Source organism: Prionailurus bengalensis, chromosome D3, assembly GCF_016509475.1.
Source record: "Prionailurus bengalensis isolate Pbe53 chromosome D3, Fcat_Pben_1.1_paternal_pri, whole genome shotgun sequence".
Classification (NCBI taxonomy): Eukaryota; Metazoa; Chordata; class Mammalia; order Carnivora; family Felidae; genus Prionailurus; species Prionailurus bengalensis.
Window position 1 is genome coordinate 32,756,654 of NC_057356.1, and position 21,545 is coordinate 32,778,198.

The 21,545-nt window shown below is 45.8% G+C and overlaps 1 protein-coding gene across 1 annotated transcript in view; it reads right to left on the reverse strand.

The window, feature by feature from the left end:
• GNAL (G protein subunit alpha L) overlaps positions 1–21,219 on the reverse strand; it is a 156,258-nt gene extending 135,039 nt beyond the window's left edge. Inside the window, exon 1 of the mRNA XM_043558262.1 lies at positions 20,484–21,219. Within this exon, the coding sequence (XP_043414197.1) occupies positions 20,484–20,850 (367 nt within the window). The 5' untranslated portion in view covers positions 20,851–21,219. The remainder of the gene's footprint in view (positions 1–20,483) is intronic.
• Between the last annotated feature and the right edge of the window lie 326 nt (positions 21,220–21,545).

Sequence of the window (21,545 nt, forward strand, 5' to 3'; positions counted from 1 at the left end):
CTAACCTCTCAGGAAAAAAAAATGTTCCATTTCTCTGTGTTAGATGATGCAATACATCACATTCTGAATGTCATTCCCAGGATTTTAGAAAAACGGCTTACATATCTTCTTTGCTGCCAAATTTTAAATTGTACAAAGACCAAATAACAAATCAAAACTATGATACTAGAGGTCTCCCCGCGCCCCCTCCCCAAAGGTTCTGACATCTCTCAATGAGACTTTATCTACTAAATGGTCCACCCGCACCAATGTGTTTAAACTCTCGGAACTGTAAGTGATGATTTGTGATTTCTCCCCCGAGAGGAAGCAGCCTTTCCTCAGTAGGCTCCCAAGGAAACAATTTGCCTTCAAAATGCATAAGTGTTTTCAGCTTGCAATATTGATTGGTATCATAAAACTCACTGTCTAAGACAGAATCCAGGAACATTTTTCTTTCCTTACAGTGATGTAGCAAATATCTGTTTCTGTTCATTTCATCGCTATAAGGAAATAAAAATATGAAGAAATCAAGGTCTCTTACCAAAGATTTGTGGTGAAATTAAGGTCAGAAATAATTTTAGAAAATACTAAATGAATTTATCTTAAAAAGTAACTTGTATGGTGACAGATGGTAACTAGACTTAGTGTAGTGATCATTTCATAATGCATATAAATTTTTTTTACATTTATTTATTTATTATTATTTTTTTAAATTTTTTTTTCAACGTTTATTTATTTTTGGGACAGAGAGAGACAGAGCATGAACGGGGGAGGGGCAGAGAGAGAGGGAGACACAGAATCGGAAACAGGCTCCAGGCTCTGAGCCATCGGCCCAGAGCCCAACGCGGGGCTCGAACTCACGGACCGCGAGATCGTGACCTGGCTGAAGTCGGACGCTTAACTGACTGCGCCACCCAGGCGCCCCTACATTTATTTATTTTTGAAAGACAGAGACAGAGCACAAGTGGGAAAGGGACAGAGAGAGAATGAGACACAGAATCCGAAGCAGGCTCCAGGATCTGAGCTGTCGGCAGAGCCCAATGTGGGGCTTGAACCCACCAACTGTGAGATCATGACCTTAGCTGAAGTTGCATGTTTAACTGACTGAGCCACCCAGGCACCCTTCCTAATGCATATAAATGTCGACTCACTCTGCTGTACAGCTGCAAGTAGTGTAATATTGTATGTTAACTATACTTCAGGCTTTTCAAAAAAAGCAATCCTGCGGTTTGGGAGAACAAATGCCAGTTAGAAACAATTTTATTTTATTTTATTATTATTTTTTTAAACGTTTATTTATTTTTGAGACAGAAAGAGACAGAGCATGAACAGGGGAGGGGCAGAGAGAGAGGGAGACACAGAATCCGAAACAGGCTCCAGGCTCTGAGCGGTCAGCACAGAGCCCGACGCGGGGCTCGAACTCACAGACCGTGAGATCATGACCTGAGCCGAAGTCGGACGCTTAACCGACCAAGCCACCCAGGCGCCCCTAGAAACAATTTTAAACTCTCAGTTGAATTGTCCAGTTCAGAATTGTTCCGCCTCTTTCCACTGGGCTCTTAAGACTCTGTGATGTTGGAGGGAGCCCTGGTGGCTGAGTGGTTAAGTGCCCGACTTCGGCTCAGGTCATGATCTCATAGTTCGTGGGTTTGAGCCCTGTGTCAGCCTCTGTGCTGTCTCCCTCTCTCTCTGCCCCTACCTTGTTCACGCTCTCTTTCTCTCTCTCAAAAATAAATAAACGTTAAAAAAAAAAAAAAAAAAAGACTGTGATGTTGAAATCACTGGTAGCATATCTGAAATAGTGGCCGGAACAGGCAGAATGGAGCCCTGGAAGTGACGGAGTGTGGATGACAATGCCGTCAGGACACGTGGACTTCCTGGTTCCACGCTACTCCTCTCCCTGTAACTTACACGTTTGAGTTGGAATTCTGTCACTTACGATAGAAAGGGTCTGGATTAAAACAAGCAATGTGCAATTTCTTCACACAGTTGGCCCAATGAATGGCTTCTTATCAGGCTTTCTGCCTTTGAGTTTCAGGTTTGTAACTTCAATTAGGGGTCCTGATGTAGAGCGAAGACAGAGGGGAACAGAGCATAAAAGGAGTAAAGCAGTAGGGGGTCTGATAACAAAGTAGTTTATGGTGCCACGATGGCTGGCATCACGTAGGAGCTCCGAAAGTGTCCAAATAGGCAGTTAGTTTGAACACAAAACTCCTCTTTCAATCCTGAGTACACGACAGAGAGATTAGCTACACCACTCTCGCCCCCTCCCACATACCAAAGTCCCACTTCAGAATTTGGCGTTTAATCTTTGGGATCATTAGAACTCATTCCAGCCAGAGGTGGAGATCTTTTTTCTGCATTAAACATATTAAATTCAGGTATGATGCAGCACGCCGTAATTTATGATCTCATTATACAGTTAGAATCGTCTTTGTTGAGGGGCGCCTGGGTGGCGCAGTCGGTTAAGCGTCCGACTTCAGCCAGGTCACGATCTGGCGGTCCGTGAGTTCGAGCCCCGCGTCGGGCTCTGGGCTGATGGCTCAGAGCCTGGAGCCTGTTTCCGATTCTGTGTCTCCCTCTCTCTCTGCCCCTCCCCCGTTCATGCTCTGTCTCTCTCTGTCCGAAAAATAAATAAACGTTGAAAAAAAAATTAAAAAAAAAAGAATCGTCTTTGTTGAATTTTAATGTATCCTTTAAGAAATCCTTTTTTAAAATAGCAAACATTTACTACCTTTTTACCAAGTACATGCAGGCACCACTTTTAAGGGCTTCATTAAAAAAAAGCAAAATTTACCTACAGTGAAATACACAGATCTTAAGTGTATAGTGTGATAACTTTTGATACATATTTACACCTGTAGAATTACCACTTTGATCAACATATAGAATATTTCCATGACCCCAGAAAAGTGCCTCATGACTGTTTTCAGAAATCTGCCCCCCAAAACTACTGTGATTTCTATCATCATAGATTAGTTTTACTTGTTGTTGAATTAAATATAAATAGAATCCTAAGTAGACACTCTTTTATTTCAGCACACCTTTTTATATACGTGCATAATATTTTATTTTTATTTATTTTGAACATTTATTCACTTTTGAGACACAGAGAGAGACAGAGCAGGAGTGGGGGGGTTGGGCAGAGAGAGAGAGGGAGACAGAATCCAAAGCAGTCTCCAGGCTCTGAGCTGTCACCACAAAGCCCAACATGGGGCTTGAACTCATGAACTATGAGACCATGACCTGAACTGACATTGGATGCTTAACTGACTGAGCCACCCAGGTGCCCCTATTTTATTTTATTTTATTTTATTTTATTTTATTTTATTTTGTTTTGTTTTAAATGTTTATTTATTATCTTTGAGAGAGAAAGAGAGAAAGAGTGCAAAGAAGCAGGGGAGGGGCAGAGAGAGAGGGAGACAGAGGATCTGAAGTGGGCTCCATTCTAACAGCAGAGAGCCCAATGTGGGACATGAACCCACAAACCACGAGATCATGACCCGAACCGAAGTTGGATGCTCAACCGATTGAGCCACCCAGGCACCCTATTAGTTTAATTTGTTTTAAGTTTATTTATTTTGGGGGAGGGCAGAGAGAGGAAGAGAGAATCCCAAGCACAGAACCCAATGTGGGGCTGTGTACATATTTAAAAAAATTTTTTAAGTTTATTTATTTATTTTGAGAGAGAAAGAGTGTGAGCAGGGTAGAGGCAGAAAGAGAGAGGGGAGAGAAAGAATCCCAAGCAGGCTCCTTGATGTCAGCTCACCTTGATGTCAAATTCACCAACCATGAGATCATGACCTGAGCTGAAGTCAAGAGGGGGCATGCTCAACAGATTGAGCCACCCAGGTGCCCCTCTGTACATATATTTAAAAAAATTTCAATTTAACTAATTAATTAATTAATTTTTAATTTACATCTAAATTAGTTAGCATATAGTGCAACAATGATTTCAGAAGTAGATTCCTTAGTGTCCCTTACCCATTTAGCCCATCCCCCCCTCCCACAACCCCTCCAGCAACCCTCTGTTTGTTCTCCATATTTATGAGTCTCTTATGTTTTGTCCCCCTCCCTGGTTTTATATTATTTTTGTTTGCCTTCCCTTATGTTCATCTGTTTTGTCTCTTAAAGTCCTCATATGAGTGAAGTCATATGATTTGTGTCTTTCTCTGACTAATTTCACTTGGCATAATACCCTCCAGTTCCATCCACATAGTTGCAAATGGCAGATTTCATTCTTTTTGATTGCCAAGTAATACTTCGTTGTATATATATCCCACATCTTCTTTATCCATTCATCCATCGATGGATATTGGGCTCTTTCCATACTTTGGCTATTGTTGCTAGTGCTGTTATAAACATGGGGGTGCATGTGCTCCTTTGAAACAGCATACCTGTATCCCGTGAATAAATGCCTAGGACTGCAATTGCTGGGTCATAGGGTAGTCCTATTTTTAGTTTTTGGAGGACCCTCCATACTGTTTTCCGGAGTGGCTGCACCAGCTTGCTTTCCCACCCTCTGTACATATTTTAAAAATTCATCAATGTTGTTTGTTTTCCATTAGTAATTTTTATTGTTGAATATTTCATTGCATGAAGATACATAATTTGTTTATGCATTCTCCTGTTGATAAAATTTGGGTTGTTTCCTGTTTTTGGCTATCTTGAATAAAGTTGATATAAACATTCTGTATAGATCTTTTTTTAATTTTTAATTTTTATGTTTTTAAAGACTGTTTTTCATTTTATTTATTTTTAGAGAGAAAGAGAGAGAGCACAGGCAGGAGAGAGAGCAGAGGGAGAGAGAGAGAGAATCTCAAGCAGGCTCCATGCTCAGTGCAGAGCCTGAGCTGGGATCACGACCTGAGCTGAGATCAAGAGTCCACACTTCACCAACTGAGCCACCCAGGCACCCCACGTACAAATCTTTGTGCAAACACATGTTTTCGTTTTTCTTGGGTAAATTCCTAGGAGTGGTATCACTAAGTCTTAGGATAGGTATATGTTTAACTTCGCAAAAAAACCCCAACAACAACAACAACAACAACAACAACAATCCAATAATTCTTTGAAGTAATTGTACAACTTGTACCACCAACAAAGAGTGAGACTTTAGGCTCTAGATAAGGGCTCAGCAAACTTCAGTTTGCCACCTGTTTGTATATAATCCATGAGCTAAGAAAAGTTTAAATGGCTGAGGAAAAAAAAAATCGGAAGAAGAATAATACTCCACAACACTTTACAATTCTATGAAATTCAAATTTAAGTATTTATAAATAAAGTTTTATTGGCACACAACAACACTCATGTGTTTCTGTGGGGTCTGTGGCTCCTTTCTTGGTACAACGCAGCACTGTGTAGCTGCCACAGAGATCCTATGGCTTGCAAAACATATTTACCATCTGCCCCTTAGAGAGAGTTTGCTGACCCCTATTCTGCATGCTGATCAACATTTGGTATTGCTGGATTTTAAGCCATTCTTGGGGGTGTGGACTGCTATCTCCATGATTTTAATTTGCATTTCCTTGATGACCAATGATGTTAGCAGCTTACTGATTTTTCATGCATCATTTTTCGTGACATGTCTGCTTCAGATCTTTTGCCTGTTTTAATTGGGCATCTTTTTATGTCAGTCTGTAGGATTCCTTTTATGTGCTGGAAACAAGGGCTTTGCACCTGTGAGATCATGACCTGAGCTGAAACCAAGAGTTAGATGCTTAACCAACTGAGCCACCCAGGCGCCCCGAGGCTGTTTCTACTTAATAGTGGCCCGGGTGTCTTATTTTAAATTGTTAGGATACTTTTATCCCGTAATCATACAATTCAGATATAACAGCCTCACATATTTGGTTATAATGTTCTGTTTTGAGAATTTAAAGCACACACAGAGACAATAAGTCATAGATCTGCTCCCCCCCCCCCCCCACCAGCTTTAACGATAATCCTGGCCTCCCCCTGCCCCACCCCAACTATAACCATAATCCTGGAGTCCTCGCCTTCTCTCTCACTCATGTCCACTTCATCAGCAACTGTTAATCTGCTTTCAAAATCTGTCTAGAAACTGACCACTTCTCATCACTCCATTGCTACCACCCTGTTCCAGGCTTCCACTGGCTATTTGATTTATTACAATAGCCAGAGTAAAATCCAAGATCTTTTTAGTGTCTTGTATGTTCCTACGTGGTTGGCCACCAGCTGGGCTTCTTCCTTGACCACGCTAGGCTCATGCAAACCTCAGGGCCTTTGTACTTGCCTCTCCATATCCTGAGATGCTCTTCTCCATAAAATTACCTGGTCCTATCTTTTATCTCCTTCAGGGCTTGGTGCAAATATCCATCTTCTTAATGAAAGCTTCCTGAACAAGTTATTTAAAATTGCAACCCAGTGCTCATTCAGCAATCCCTGTGCTCATCAGATGTCATTTAGGTGGCGGCAATGATGAAGCACAGCAGAGGTGCCTAGTGGGCAGGTCCCTGGAAAGAGAAGTGGTTATAGAAAGGGTGGAAAGAGCTAAAATCCTAGTGTCACTTATTTTTGCAATTCTGTTTAGTTGCTGGCACTGGGGGTGGCCTTAGAAAACCCTGATTCTGGGCTGTTCCTTTATTTAGATAAAACTTGGGCTTTGTCCCCTGTAAGGTGCAGATATTCCTGGGGAAGGGAACACATAAGACCTTGCCCTTAAGCCATGGTATGAATTAAGGAACGACAGGAACAGGGGGCAGGAAAGTGCCTTCAGCGTACTCTGTGTCTTGAATTTTCACAATAATCCTTCTGGAAAGTACTCTCATCTTCATGTTATACTGAAGGAAAGGAAGCTCAGAGGTGCTGAGTAACCTCCCAGGGCCTACACGGCAGGGGCTCTCTGTTAGTTCACACAGCCGCTTTCTTTATGGATATGTGCATGCAGAAGACAGAAAATATAGACAATGGTTCTGCCACATGTAAAGATCCAACTTCGACCCACAGCACCCAGCCCAGGAGGCCAACCCACTCTCTGCACTAACCAGCCCAGGAAGTGAAACCCTTATCTCAAGCAACTTGTTCCAGAAGGCAGACAATAACCCTGTAACAATTGGTCCCAAGTGGCCAGGACTTGATTAATAACTGACAGCTTCCTTAATTTTTGTCCCCAACCTCCAACTTAGGACCACCTGGAGAATGGCAAATAGGTACTCCTAACCAATCAGATGGGATGCCCTTTTTCTAGTTAGCCCACCTGCAGCCTCCCCTCACCAGCAGCCTCTGCTGGGAATTCCACCTGAGGCCTTTCCTTTTTTCCACTGAAAAGCTTTCTGGCTCCTCTGCCTCTGTCTCTGAGCCTGCCAGGTGCAGCGACGGTGGCTGACTCTCCCGCTGTCACTGGCTCTGAACGAACAGCCTCTGCTTGTGCTCATTTGGGTGGTCACCATGAAGTTCCACAGTGGGTTCACAGAAGCAGCTGAGTTCTGGGTACACAGTGCTTGTGGATGCTTTGGGGTGATAAAATTGTTGTTGGTTAGCGTGAAGGACTGCGGTATAGCAGCGTCTCGCAAGAAGCGGTGTTCAGTCTGGGTTCCACGGTGTCCATGGCTGGGAACTTCAGAGAGGATGCTCCCAGCAACCTGGGATGGGGGTCCTTCCCTCCCCGCTTCTGTCACCCCTGCCCGGGGGGTGGGTTGCAGGGGGAGATGCAGGAAACAGACTATTCAGTGAAGACACAGGGAATGGAGTCTCTAAAAGGCGGCTAGTTAATACCAGCCGTGGAAAAGTCTGTTGACCCTGTAGCTGTGCTCCTTCGGAGCCCTGACCGGGTGCGGCTGAGTCCTCCCCTCCTTTTGGAGGGGAAACTGAGTAACAGAGCCCACGCTGGCTGGGGAGGGCCAAGGGGGAAATGTGGACCAGGGAGGGAGACCAGGCATTTCCAATTGGACTGGAAACTCTATGGAAAAAATTACAAATGATCTCGTACCATCCTTTGGCCTCCAATTGAATTACAATTCTCTAGTAATAAAATGTTATCCTTGGTAATGGACTTAATCTTCATTTAATAACGCGGCAGGAATGACTAAAATGCCCCACTTAAGAGCAAGGTGCTGTACGGAGAAAATGAAAGCAAATACTGATATCAAGAAAGGGGAAGAGAGGCAAAAATGGAGGAGTGGAGCCCAAAGACCCCAGCGCGGGCCACTTGGTGGGTTCTGGGGGCCGGGGAGGGAGCTAGTGAGCGGATCAGGCAGCTGGAGCTGTCCCTCTGCACCTGTGTATTAACAGGAGCAGGTGCATATTTATGTGGGGGAACATGTCCTCACAGCTCATTGGTCATTGGTTGTCCCTAGCCCTGTCCTCACTGCTCCCACCCTCTGCCCTGAGAGCCTGGGCCCTTAGTACTTCCTGGGCCCCTACCGAGGGGCTATGCCAAGAGTTTTGGCAGAACTCCAAGCTGTCTTCCCCTGTGGTGTCTGACTGGTTCTCCTCAAAACACTGAATTTCTTTGCACAGCAAAAACCTACAATAGTCAAAAAAAAAAAAAAAAAAAAAAAAGAGTAACTCCCAATACACTGCGTGATCCAGGCTGTGACCCACCGTGTGACCCACAGTGATCCATGGTGTTCAGGTTCTTTTGAAGAATGGCTTGCTTTTTTTTTTTTTTTTTTTCCATTTTGGTTTGAATAACAGGATTTTGAAACCCATCATCTATATTCCTAAGTGAACATTCAGCTATGCTTGATTTAAATCAGGGACAATTTACACATAGGATAACCTATAGGAATTTATGTCAAGGGAGAGCTGAGGCAGAAATAAAAGGCCTTCCTTGGGATGGAGCAGTATTGGGGGAAGCACGCCTCCCTGTGTCCACTTTGGTGACTCACTGACACCAGATCCCTCCTCTCCCTCCATCCACAGGGCCACACAGCTCCTGCGTCTGTACCCGTGTGAGACCATTGACCCTGTCCCCCTGCACCCTGTTATGAGCTCATTATTGTGTCCAAGCCCAAATGGGAGCGGTTTCTTCTAAGAAAATACCATTAGACCAGAAGAGGAAAGTGGATCTGAATATTAAAGAAACATTCTCCATTAGGCACAGCAAAGTATATCAGACCAACTTCCTCTCTGCCTGCTTTTTATTTCTATGCAGCATATATAAATAGTTGATGTTCAGCATGCTGTTCCATTAACAAATAATTCTACAATGAAGTACCAGTTAAAATAATTTCAGAGATAAAGAATTATGTAATTGTCCATTACTGGCCCAGGAAGGAAAGAAATGTATTAAATGGCTGTCTTCCTCTCATGGCATCTGATTGGTTTTCTTTAGCACATTGGGTTTCTTAGTACAACGAAAACCTGTAATATCCAAAAAGAGAGGGTTACTCCCTCATGTCCCAAGAATGTCACATATGTCAATTACAATGTATCTGAACTGGACTTTGAACTTTGCAGTGGACCCAGAGTTTTAATGCACCTCTGGAAAACATGTGATTTTTTTTTACTTTTTGTTTGTTCTAAGTGGAACCTTAATATACTCTATTCCAACAAACCCCTCAAAATAGAAAGCAAATCCCTTAACTTTATAAACGGAAATATTCAACAAGGGTATTTTCATTTTTCAGTGAGAAAGCTCTTTGGAGGTCGGACTTGGGTGACCTCTGCCCAGAAGCTCCTTTGTATGGCCTCGTCCCTCTGTCCTCAGTGCATCATGGGTACTGGGTTATGCTGTGTCATTCGGGTGCTTTATATCCTTGTCTCCTGCACAAAGCCATGAGTTTCTGAGGATGACCTCGTATGCCAGCCCTTGGCAGACCTGGCAGGTCGCAGGTACCATTGACTGTGATCGAAATAATGAAGGAGTGGCCCATCATATAGCACTGACCTCCTTCTGAGCACACAAGTGACTCAAACAAATAAGGTCACAAAGAGCTGATTGATTTGGAACCTACACTCCTCTGGGATATGCTGGCTTTGGCCTTGTTGTAGGTTTCCTTCTCAGGGAGCTGTGGCCTTATGGTTTGTCTACATGGTCTCTAAGGCCGACCAACCCTCCTTGGGGGCTCAGGTAGGGTGAGGCCCAAGCACTCCCAGGGATTAGCACCCACCTTCTTATTCTGTCTTGCTTCATGCTGTGGGCCCTGATCCACTTTCTGAGTCTTGCTCTGCTCATTCAGAATGGTGACTTTGTGTCTACATAGATCTTGGTAGCTGGCCTACCTCTGATTGTCTTTCCCCTGAGAAAGAAATACAATCTGGGTCTCAGTGCATGTGTGCCTCATGATTCTGACTCGACCTGATGCCTCTTACTGAGAAGCTACTTGTGGGGAAAGAAGAATCAGAAATTTAGGTCTTGGCCTCCCAGCTGGAGCATGCATGGAGATGCCAAATTATACTCTCTAGATGTTTCTAGAAGCTCCTGCAAAACAACTGCTTCTCTGCAATGAAGTTAAAGGTTTCACATTATGGCTTGGCATTTATTTTTACAGTTATTTTCTTTCAAACTATAAAACAACAGTTAATTAGAATTATACCATCAAAAACTCCTTACCCACTACTGTGCAGGGGCGGGGGAAGAATTGCCAACGCCTGGATCCTGGGTAAGCTATTCCCCTCACCTGCGCACGTTTTAAAACCACTTTCATCAAAACTTAAAAACTGTTGTCCTTGGGGTATCTGGGTGGCTCAGTCAGTTAAGCTCTCAACTTTGGCTCAGGTCACGATCTCCTGGTTCATGAGTTCGAGCCCCGTATCGGGCTCTGTGCTGACAGCTCAGAGCCTGGAGCCTGTTTCGGATTCTGTGTCTCCCTCTCTCTCTCTGGCCTTCCCCCGCTCGTGCACTCTGTCTGTCTCTCTCTCTCTTTCTCTCTCTCTCTCTCTCTCTCAAAAATAAATAAGCATTAAAAACATTAAAAAAGAAGGGTGTCCTTATGATAGTAGTAAATAAACAGTGTCCACTGCTTAAATGTGAACCGTTTTTGAGGGTCGAATAACAGCCCTGAACTTCACAATGAATATGTTTCTTCATAAAAAAAAACCCCAAAAAGATAAACTTTTGTTTTCTTCATGCCTCTTTACAGTCAGTCTCCCACGATGGTGTAATTCAAGATGCAGCTTCTAGTATTGATTTATGAAGCACTTTGATGGTTGGGGGTAAAAGGAGCCATCTCCCTCTCACTTCACACTGCATTTATACTGCCGTTCAAACTTTCTTCATGTTCTCAAACCATCCGTCCTATTTGGTAAGCACCCCAGGTCTCCGCTACCTCCTGAGCACCTCTGGGTTCTTTCTGTGGCTCTACGATGAATAGGGAAACCGGGCTGCCAGGTGTAAACTCCCAGCGGGTTTCAGGATGCTTCTGCTGGTGGTCTGCTTTCAGGATCTGTAACAGCATTATACACATTTATGTGCAAACGCCAAAATTCCTCCAAGCAATTAAGTTCCTGCCTTCCTTGTGCTCCCCTGCTAAGAATGCATCCTAAGGAAGGGGGAAGCCTATCACACTGTTAGATTTCTGTGTGACCCCTACTACTGGTGTTATTCACCCGTGCTGTTGCCATTCAGCACATAGCACGCGCACACTCACATTGCTATTTCTTTTGTAGGCTCATGCCCTTTTTCTTTGACCACACTGTGAGTATCTTCTGGGCTGAGACTGTATCCTCTGCCCCTTGGAATCTCCGTAATATTACCCAGAGGAGCAACTGCCACACAGTAGGCTCTCAAAGAAATGTGTGTGGTAAGTGAGCAGTAGAAGTGATTCAATGGATAAAGCACCCTTTTCCCTCGTGGCTCAGGGTATCGATACAATTGCTCCTTGTTTTCCTCTCACGCTGAATGTCCTCTGGCTGAGTTCGTCCTGGACGACTTTTAGGGCGTATCTGACTTCCTGGGAGAGAAAACTCACTTTTCTGCTGCAGAAAAATACACCGAGTGAGCCCTAATACAAGGTATAGGGATGCGGGCCTCCCCTAGGTCTGTCTCTTCTGTTAGGATTAAAGAGAAGGTGACCCAGTGGGCTGCTTTCACACGTCCTTACCCACCATCCGGCTGCAGCTGTGCTGGGCACGCGGCCCACACTTACCCTGGGACAGCTTTGCATCTTCACTGTCCTCACAACAGCAAGTGAAGGCTTGATGGGAAGCCCCCCAACATCCTGTCTTCAGTGACACTGGGTACGACCCCTTTTGACAGCAGCAGCATAATGATGCAGTGACTGCTCTTGACTAGGACACAGAGATCGGGCAGCCCTACAGAGCAGATGCGAGGCCGCCTGGAGGTCTAGGGCGCGGCATGCTACTCCCCACACTGCGGAGGGGCTGGATTGCGTTCTAAAAGCCTTCTTGGTTGCCAATAATTTACCCCCTAGTACTGCAGGAGGAAATGTATTCAAGTGGTGCTTTTTTATTCATAAGCCATAGCTTTTGGTAATGAGACACGATCTCTCCTGCTTTGGTCAACTTTTTGGGCTTTTTAAGAGGAGGGCCTGATGCTTGTGGTCCTGGGCTCTTCCTCTTGGGATCCTAATTCAGGGATAAGAATTTTTCTCCTTTTCTATTAAGGGAACTTTAAAAAAAGATCTAATTTTAGAGTGGTTTTAGATTCACAGCAAAATTGGAGAGTATAGAGACTTCCCATATCCCCCTGCCCGCCTTCCCCGCAGCCTTCCCCTACCACTGACATTCCTAGATCAACAGGGTGGTTTGTTTGTTACAGCTGATGACCCAACACTGATGCATCTTTATCCGCTGAAGTCCATAGTTTATATTAGGGCTTTTCCTTGGTGTTGTATATCCTTGGTGTTGTATCCATTGGACAAATGGATAATGACCTGTATCCATCATTACAGCATCATACAGAGTAGTTTAGCTGCTTTAAAATTCCTCTGTGCTCTATTCATCCCTAGTAAGGAAATTTTAAAACACTAGGCAGTTTTCACTGTCTCTAAATAGAATTAGAATCACTGCTTCAGCTGACAGTCTGATTTTCTTCTCTTTTTTTCAGTTTAAAGAGTTTGTTTTGGCTTGAAACCGACCAAAAAAATAACTGAGTATTAATAAATGTAGACATGAAGTCAATTATTCTGGGTGCTGTGGGGTAAGGAACAATCATTCAGGGTTCTTTGTTTACTCCAATTGCTTTATTGATGTCGTGGGGTTTTGACAAGCTCCTGCTTATCTTTCAAAGTCATGAGCTGATTTGAGGCCCTCGTAGTTAGGTCTTACCTTTGAAAATGCTTATACTCGGAAACTTTTCATAGACCGAATTAGCTAGAGAATTTGCTCGATCTTTTGGTTTCAACTGAACTGAACAACCTGCTTGTCACTGAAGAATTTCACTCCAGATTGCAAATGTGTCTGACAATGTCAAGAGAACAGTTACCTGGGGTAGAGGCGGGGGGTGGGGTGGGCAGGGCCCACACACCTGAATGCGAGACAGCAGACTCATGGGAGTGCTAGGCAAGCCCGGGCTCTCTCAGGAACGCTTGTGAGCACAAACACCTGATCATTCCTTTCCCCACGTCTTTCTCTTCACCTGCAGGAGGCAATCACCTGTATACATCCTGCAATTTCATTTGGATCCTTCCAAACTCTTTCCTTAAGGCCCACGTTGAAAGTTGTGGTCACTGCTGTATTGTCCTCCCCAGAATGGGCTCTGTGACAGTTGCACTGTTCCTGCCTTCTTGTCTCCAGCCTCCTGTACCACCTTTGCAGAAAGTGAAAAACGCTGGGGATTCCTTTTTGGTCCTAATTATCTTTGAATTCCCAGCTGAAACTCCTTGGCTTCTCCCAGATGTCTTTGTTATTCTTTATACCTTTCCTTCTGCAACACTCTTCTGATCTGGGGCCCTGTCCTGGGCCCTTCTTCTCCTACTCTGAATATTCTCCTGGGGTGGCATCCCCTCCCCCAGGGCCTGTTGCTTCCCAGAGAATGCCCACCGGCTTCTCATGGGTGACTCACCTTCAACACATTCCAAGCGCAACTCATTGTTCTTTCACTCCGCCTCTCTCTTCCTCCTAAGTCCCCTATCGTAGGGGGTGCCATTGCCATATTGCCCGAGAGAGAAATCTAAGATTTCACCAAGACTCGCGCCCCCGCCGCCCCTCCTTTCCATCACCTCCTCCGTCACCAGATTTGGTGGATTCTACTTTGCCTATATCTCGATCCCCTCTGGCCCTTCCTCTTTGTTGTTACTACACCGGCCTGCATTCACTTCTTCACCTCTCTTGACTGGACCATTGCAACCTTCTCCAGCTGGCTGTTTGCCAGTGTGGTGCAGTGAAGCCAGACTGCTGGGTTGGAATCCTGGGCTCCATTACAGAGAGGTTGTGTGAATCTGGGATGGGATTAGTGTTTTTAGACTGTGTGATCTCGTGTTACTATTTAGTTTACAATTTAGAGTATGGGTATTACAGGGAGGAGTGGTTCCGCTGAATATACAATTCAGAGATTGTGCCAATTTATGGAGTCTTCACCAGGTGCTAAGCTCTATGCCAAGTAAGTTTACATACTTTTTTTTTTCAACTAATTTCAATTAATCCTGTCAGTAAGCATGTGGCATCAGGATTATTATTGATATGGAAACTGCAGCCCTCACCTACGGTCGCATAGCTGGTAAATGGGTACATTGGGATTTCAAACAAAATTTCTGTCTGACTCCAATGTTCTTAACACCATGCACCTTTTAGTGGATCATAAGTATATCTCCAAGTTTTGAGAGTATTCATAAAAAGACTTACATATTACAGTGACACAATCACAGTAGTTGACATCTAGCTTGAGACCAGTTTCAGAGCCAGTACTAATCATCTGTATAAACATGAATGGGTTTGCAAGTCGTTATGGACTGAGCGGTGTCCCCTCAAAAGTCATATGTTGAAGCTGTGTTTCTGAGCGTGACTATCTGGAGACAGGGTTTTTAGGAGTAAAGTTAAAGGCAGTCATAAGGGTGGCACCCTAATCCAATAGGGTTGGTGTCCTCATAAGAGGAAGGGAGACCAGTGCCCTCTCTTGTCATGACAGAGCATTCGAGAAGGCAGCCATCTGCAAGCCACGAAGGGAGACTTCCAGACACCAAATTCTGCTGGATGTTGAACCTGGACTTTCCAGCCTCTGCAAACTGTGAGGAAATTAATTTCTGTGGTGTAAGCCACCTTGTCTGTGGTGTTATCACAGCCAGAGCTGACTATGACCCAAGTCAAAGAAAGCAGCTTTGACTGAGTGCTCTGACCTTCCGGTGTTTTGACAGGTCAAAGAACAGCTTGAATTCTGGGAATGAAATCTGGCTTCATGTAAACAATGCCAGTGTCAAGCCTGTAAAACTGTAGTTAAGGAATTAAACAGTAGAATGATACAGAAGTTGTGACTAAAATACCATAAGGGCATGACATCCCCTTCCAAGGCTGTAAGGAAGTGTGACGCTTCTGTGACTTTAGGAAAGTGAAGGTGTAGTCAGGTTATCTGGGACTTCTACTGACTTTCAGAGCCACGCTTCTACGGGAAGCTGGGGCAAAAGGAAGGCAGCGAGTTGACGAGGATGTGCCGCAGACAGCCACGAACCTCAAGTCTACTGCACAACTCAATGGCTATCTTGGCCACTGTATGCATTACCATGAATTAAGGGGGGGGAAAATAACCCAGGGGCGCCTGGGTGGCTCAGTCGGTTAAGCATCCGACTTCAGCTCAGGTCATGATCTCACAGTCCGTGGGTTTGAGCCCCGTGTCGGGCTCTGTGCTGACAGCTCAGAGCCTGGAGCCTGCTTCAGATTCTGTGTCTCCCTCTCTCTCTGCCCCTCCCCTGCTCACACTCTGTCTCTGTCTCAAAAATAAATAAACATGAACAAAAATTATTACAAAAAAGAAAAAAAATCCCAGCCATTTATTTGAAAACAAACAAACAAACAAAAAAACAAGTGATCAAAACCCTACAGTGGAGAATATTCCACGTTTCTGTGACTATACCAAGCGCCTCCTCTTGGAGCAACTGAACACTTGGACTGAGGTCATTCTGGTTTGTACTAACAGCCGGGCGCAGAGGGAAATCAGCAAATGCCCCAAAGGGATCGCTTCCCTGGTGAAAGGTGTATTCCTGGCACAGAAGTACCAATCATACAAACACAGGACAGGAAATAGTTGAATACAGCAAAAAACATAAATCCTACCCACCACTGAGAATTGGAAAATTGAGTAACAATCTGGAAAAGGAATAGTATCAAATGAGTAGCTGGGTCGTACATGACGGCTCTGCTCCAACAGGTATGTGGTGAACAAGGTTCACATCAGAGTCAACAAAAGCTGTGGAAGAAAAGACAGTGGCATCTCCTATATGATAACCCCATGAGCTCAGTGGTAGAAAAATTCGCTCGGACAATGGTGAATGTAGCTTTCCTTGCTCAAGGTGTTTGGATAAATATTCTGATCCTACCTTCAGTTTTGTCAACCGTGTTTTCATCGGTGTAGACCCAGGGCCGCTGCCACTGGAGCCTAGAAATGTCTGTGTTGCTTGGGATAGAGATCAGAGATAAGAACTGGTGGCCTGTGGACTGCATCAGGCACATAGGTTGTGTTTTATTAATTTGAGCCAATGCTTAAAAATAAGTAGGCGTCAGATGAAAATGGGCATTTTCGTCTTGTTTCGGAAATTCAGAAGACCTGGCAACAGTGGGCCTGAGTTCTCACAAGGCAACGGTGGGATGAAGCTAGGACACAACGGTCCCTTGTAGTCAGAGCGTGGTCTGTCTCTGAAACCTCCTTCTGAATTGTGCCCCTCCCCCTACCTCTCATTCATAAGTTGAAGCCCTAACCCCCAAAGAGCCTATATTTGGAGACAGGGCATTTAAGGAGGTTCTTAAGGTTAAATGAGGTCATAGTGTGGGTCTCTTATCTGATTTTTTCCATCTCCCCTGTGTACAGGTGTACAGAAGAAAGGCCATGTGAGGACACAGCAAGAAGGTGGCCATCTGCGAGCCAGGAAGAGAGGTCTAAAGGAAACAAAATCTGCTGCACCTCAGGCTTGGACTTCCAGCCTCCAGAACCGTGAGAAAATAACTGGCTGTTGTTTGGTACTTGTTATGGCGGTTCAAGCCTACTCATATCCAGCTCATGCTCTGGAGAACAGCGTTCTCTGAGAACTCCTCCCCATGGTCCACCCTACACACCTGACATATGCCCACTTCTCCGAGACCATTCCCTCCCCTTTCCTGCTCCACTGCTCTAGCTCTGACTCCAGGATCCCTTCTGGATCTGTGGCCTGCTAACTGGAACCTCTATCTTATCTCCACACCGTCGCTGCACCCTCTTAAAATCCAGCCACCCCATGCCTGAAAGAATGCTCCATCTAAAGGTTACAATGGAATTACATCCCTCTTGTTGTTAAGCCCTCACGGGTCACATTGGCTCCCAGACTCTAGTGCTCTTAGCACAATGTGGGGTGCTAAGTCCTGTGCAAGAAACAAAGCCCAGGTCATTGGCATGGAGCCAGGGGGGCATCAGCATGCATCAAAGCGCCCATGAAGTCCTGTGGACTGTAACAAAGTGCCAAACAAGAGATGCAAATAGAATTCAATATGGACACGAGTGAGTTAAACATTTATTCCCATGGAGGACTGTGGGCATATCTCCTGGAGGAGATATCAACATGGAAGATGGGACAGCCTTGGACCAGGGAGCATGGAGTAAGGAAGGGCCCTGAAGTGCATGTGTCCTTCCTGAGCCTGTGAGTTCTCTGATGCACATTCTGGAATAAGTAAATGGGGTCCGCAAGCAAGATAAATGGCTACTCAACACAATAGCAGCAAAACAAACATTTGAGGACATGAGTGGTCAGTAAATCATGCTTTTGATTCAAAGTTTTCCAGCTAAATCCATTCTAAATCCTAACAAAACCAAGAACTTTTCTCAGTTTAACTCAAATCTATACAAAATCTGATAAACCATGTCAACCTGATGCAACAGTATATGTTTTAATGTTGACCTCTTTGGGTGACAGATACAATGTATTTTTCCCCCAAAGGGTGAGTCGTTGGGTTCAACACCATTTTCTTTTTTTTTTTTTTAATTTTTTTTCAACGTTTTAATTTATTTTTGGGACAGAGAGAGACAGAGCATGAACGGGGGAGGGGCAGAGAGAGAGGGAGACACAGAATCGGAAACAGGCTCCAGGCTCCGAGCCATCAGCCCAGAGCCTGACGCGGGGCTCGAACTCACGGACCGCGAGATCGTGACCTGGCTGAAGTCGGACGCTTAACCGACTGCGCCACCCAGGCGCCCCTCAACACCATTTTCAATATGAGATTGATATACAAGTTACAGTAGGCTATGAGACAATATCTTTAAAGAGGATAGGCATTCAATATGTGTTACTAGAAGTTAGTTCTTTGGCGCACATCAACCCCTTCATTAGATAGATCTCCCAGTTTCTCTTCAAAGAATCATAAGCTTATTCATTTTTATATATATCAGACAAGCTCTGCTTCACCTATCCTTTTATTTTTTAAAAAATTTGTTCAACTGCACAATCACATTAAAACATTACATTGCCACAACCCTAGACCTTATTTTATTCTTCTCTTATTTCTTGAGACCACAATCCTCTCCTTTTTGAGTTATCTTAATCTGATGCATTTACAAATTTTGGCTTGAGCAATTTCAAATCAATTTCCTTCCAGACAAATAAGTGGGTGGGAGCATGCTTTAACCACTTGCATTTCTGAAAATCTATTTTACCCTCATACACAAACAACAGTTTAATGAGATATGAAATGCTAAGATTACAATTCCATATTTTCGGAACTCTGGAAACGCTGCTCTGTCATAGTGTAGAAGTTAGCACTGTTGATGAGAACTCTGCTTCTGATGTGGTCCTTTTCCCTGTTCAGGTAACCTGCTTGCTTGTTTAGTTTTTTCTTCTCTGTTTCTCTCTCACCAACCGCCCCCCCCCCCATTTCATTTTATTTTAGAATTCAGATATCTCACCAGGATACAGCAGCTAGGGTTGTGTTGTTTTAACTAGTCATTCTTGCAGTTAAGTGAGCTCTTTCAAATTGAAGACTTAATTGGTTCTCTAAATGTTAAAAAGGCCACCTTCATTTATAACCAGGTATCTTAAGTCATGGAATGGGTTCTTTTTCTATGCATAACACAACACAGAAGTAAACAGTTTTTTTTCTTTATTATCTCATAAAATTTGGGTCAAAGCCCACATATTAATTACATTTTTTGCCTTACAACTTATTTTTTTAAGCAGTTTATTTATTTAGGGGTGCCTGGATGGCTCAGTTGGTTAAGCATCTGACTTCAGCTCAGGTCATGATCTAGCAGTTCGTGAGTTCAATCCCCGCATGGGGCTCTGTGCTGCCAGCTCAGAGCTTGGAGCCTGCTTCGGATTCTGTCTCCCTCTCTCTTTGCCCCTCCCTTGCTTGTACTCTGTCTCTCTCTCAAAAACTAAATAAACATATATTTTTTAAAAATTTTATTTATTTTGAGAGAGAGAGGTAGAGAGAACACGAGCAGGGGAGGGGCAGAGGAAAGAGAGAGAGAGAGAGAGAGAGAGAGAGAGAGAGAGAAGGAGGGAGGGAGAGAGAATCCCAAACAAGCTCTGCTCTAACACGGGGTTGAACTCACAAAGGGTGAGATCATGACTTGAGCTGAAACCAAGATTCAAGTTTTAACCAACTGAGCCACCCAAGCGCCCCTTGCCTTAACATTTAAAAGGCGTCAAGCAGCATCAGGAATTCATGATTTTTTAAAAATTTTAAAGGATTTATTTATTTTTATTCTCCAGTAGAGTACATAGAAAATGCTTTCCGGGTGTTAACTTGGAGAAGCACTGCTATGCTTGCTACAGCTAAAGCTTTGAGAAAATCCTAGCAAACCGTGTAGCAGTTTGTTCCTTTAAAATGCTGGTGACTTGGTGCCCGCTTTCTTGCAGGCAGTTAGCACCACGCACAGCTCTCGGGGAGCCTGCCACGCTATTCTGCTTCTGGTTCTGAAAGAGAAGCAAACGTTCCGAGAGCACTAGGGCTGCAATTACTCAATGAAATAGAAGTGCCACATCTTCAGCTGTTGAAGTTACTTCTACAAGCCACACCCACCGACAACTCTGCCCTAATTCTGCGATTGGAATAAAGCTTTGCGGTCACGCTAAAAGGCCTTCCAGTCTCCTGCCATTTGTGTTCCTAAAACAAAGTGCAGCGTGACTACACCGTTGCAGGAAATGAGATGCTCGCGCTAGCCATCCCTGTGGATCACAGGCCGGGGAAGCAAATCAATTGAGGGGGGAAAATTCCCAGAGAAGCTCATTAATTAGTAATAAATGGGCTAATGGCCCAAATCACAAGGTGTGGAAGGCAGCTAAGGCCGGCAGTGTGTTCTCGGCCAAATCACGGATGTAAATACTGTCGGTGTAAAAGTCGACCTAGCGACGATTTCAGCCCGACCACCCGCCCCGCACACGTCTGCGACCGTAGCCCACCGGGTGCGGAAGGACCCGGGCCCCGCGCCCGGCCGGGGCGGGGCGCGCGCCGACGACACCTACCCAGCAGCAGGAGCCGGTGCGTCTGCTGCAGGTCGCGCTTCTGCTCGCGGAGCATGCGGTCGATGTTCCTGCTGACCTTCCTCGCCTCCCGCTCCGCCTCGCGCTCCTCCGCGCGTAGCTGCTCCGGCCGCCGTCGCCGCTCCTTCTTCGGGGCGGCTTTGGGCCGCGTGCACGCCGGGCTCTCGCCGGCGCCCCGAGGGAGCGGGGTCTGGGCCGCGCCTCCCCCTAGCCGGGTCGGGGCCGAGGCCGGGGTCGGGGCCGGCACCGGGCCGGGCCGCGCGTCCTCCGCAGGCGCTTCCGAGGCGGCATGGGGGACGTCCTCCGGGTCCCCGAAGAGCAGCGGCCGCAGACTGTAGCACAGACCCATGTGGACGCGAGGGCGCGGGGCGCTCGGGGCTCAGGCCGGGGCCCCCGCGGAGGGGCGGGAGGGGGCTGCACCCGCACCCGGCGCGGCGCTACCGCCCGCAGGCTGCGGGCTGGGGGTGCGGCGGGCCCGGGCCGAGGGCCACGGCCCCTCACTGTCCCGGAGGGCCATTTTGCATTTTCCGCCGGGTGCAGGGGGTGGCAGCCGCCCGGGCTGGAGATCACCTGATAACGCGGCGAGCCGGCCGCGCCGACGGGCCTCCACGAGCCCGGCCCCCGTTACCGTAAATACCGCCTTCCGGGCCGTCCCCCGTTACCGTAAAAGCCGCCACCGGGGCCGGCCCCCCGTTACCGTAAATACCGCCGCCAGGGCCGACCCTCGTTACCGTAAATACTGCAGCCGTGCTGGTTGCACCGTAAATCCTACCGCCTGGTCCACTCTGATTACGGTAGATATCGCCGCCTTGGCCCGGCCCCCGAGACGGCAGGCACCGCCTCGCGCTCGGGACTTCGATACCGTAAATACGGTTGCCCGAGTCCGGCGTGCAGCTGCGGACAGTGCCGCAGTGGCGGTGGTGGTGCCGTCACCACCCAGAGCTGCCATTGCAGCACTTAAAATCTGGGATAGTGGTAAAAGAGAACGGGAAGCCGGAGAAAGGGATGGAGATGCTAGCTTTCAGATCTTGAACTGCCGGATGT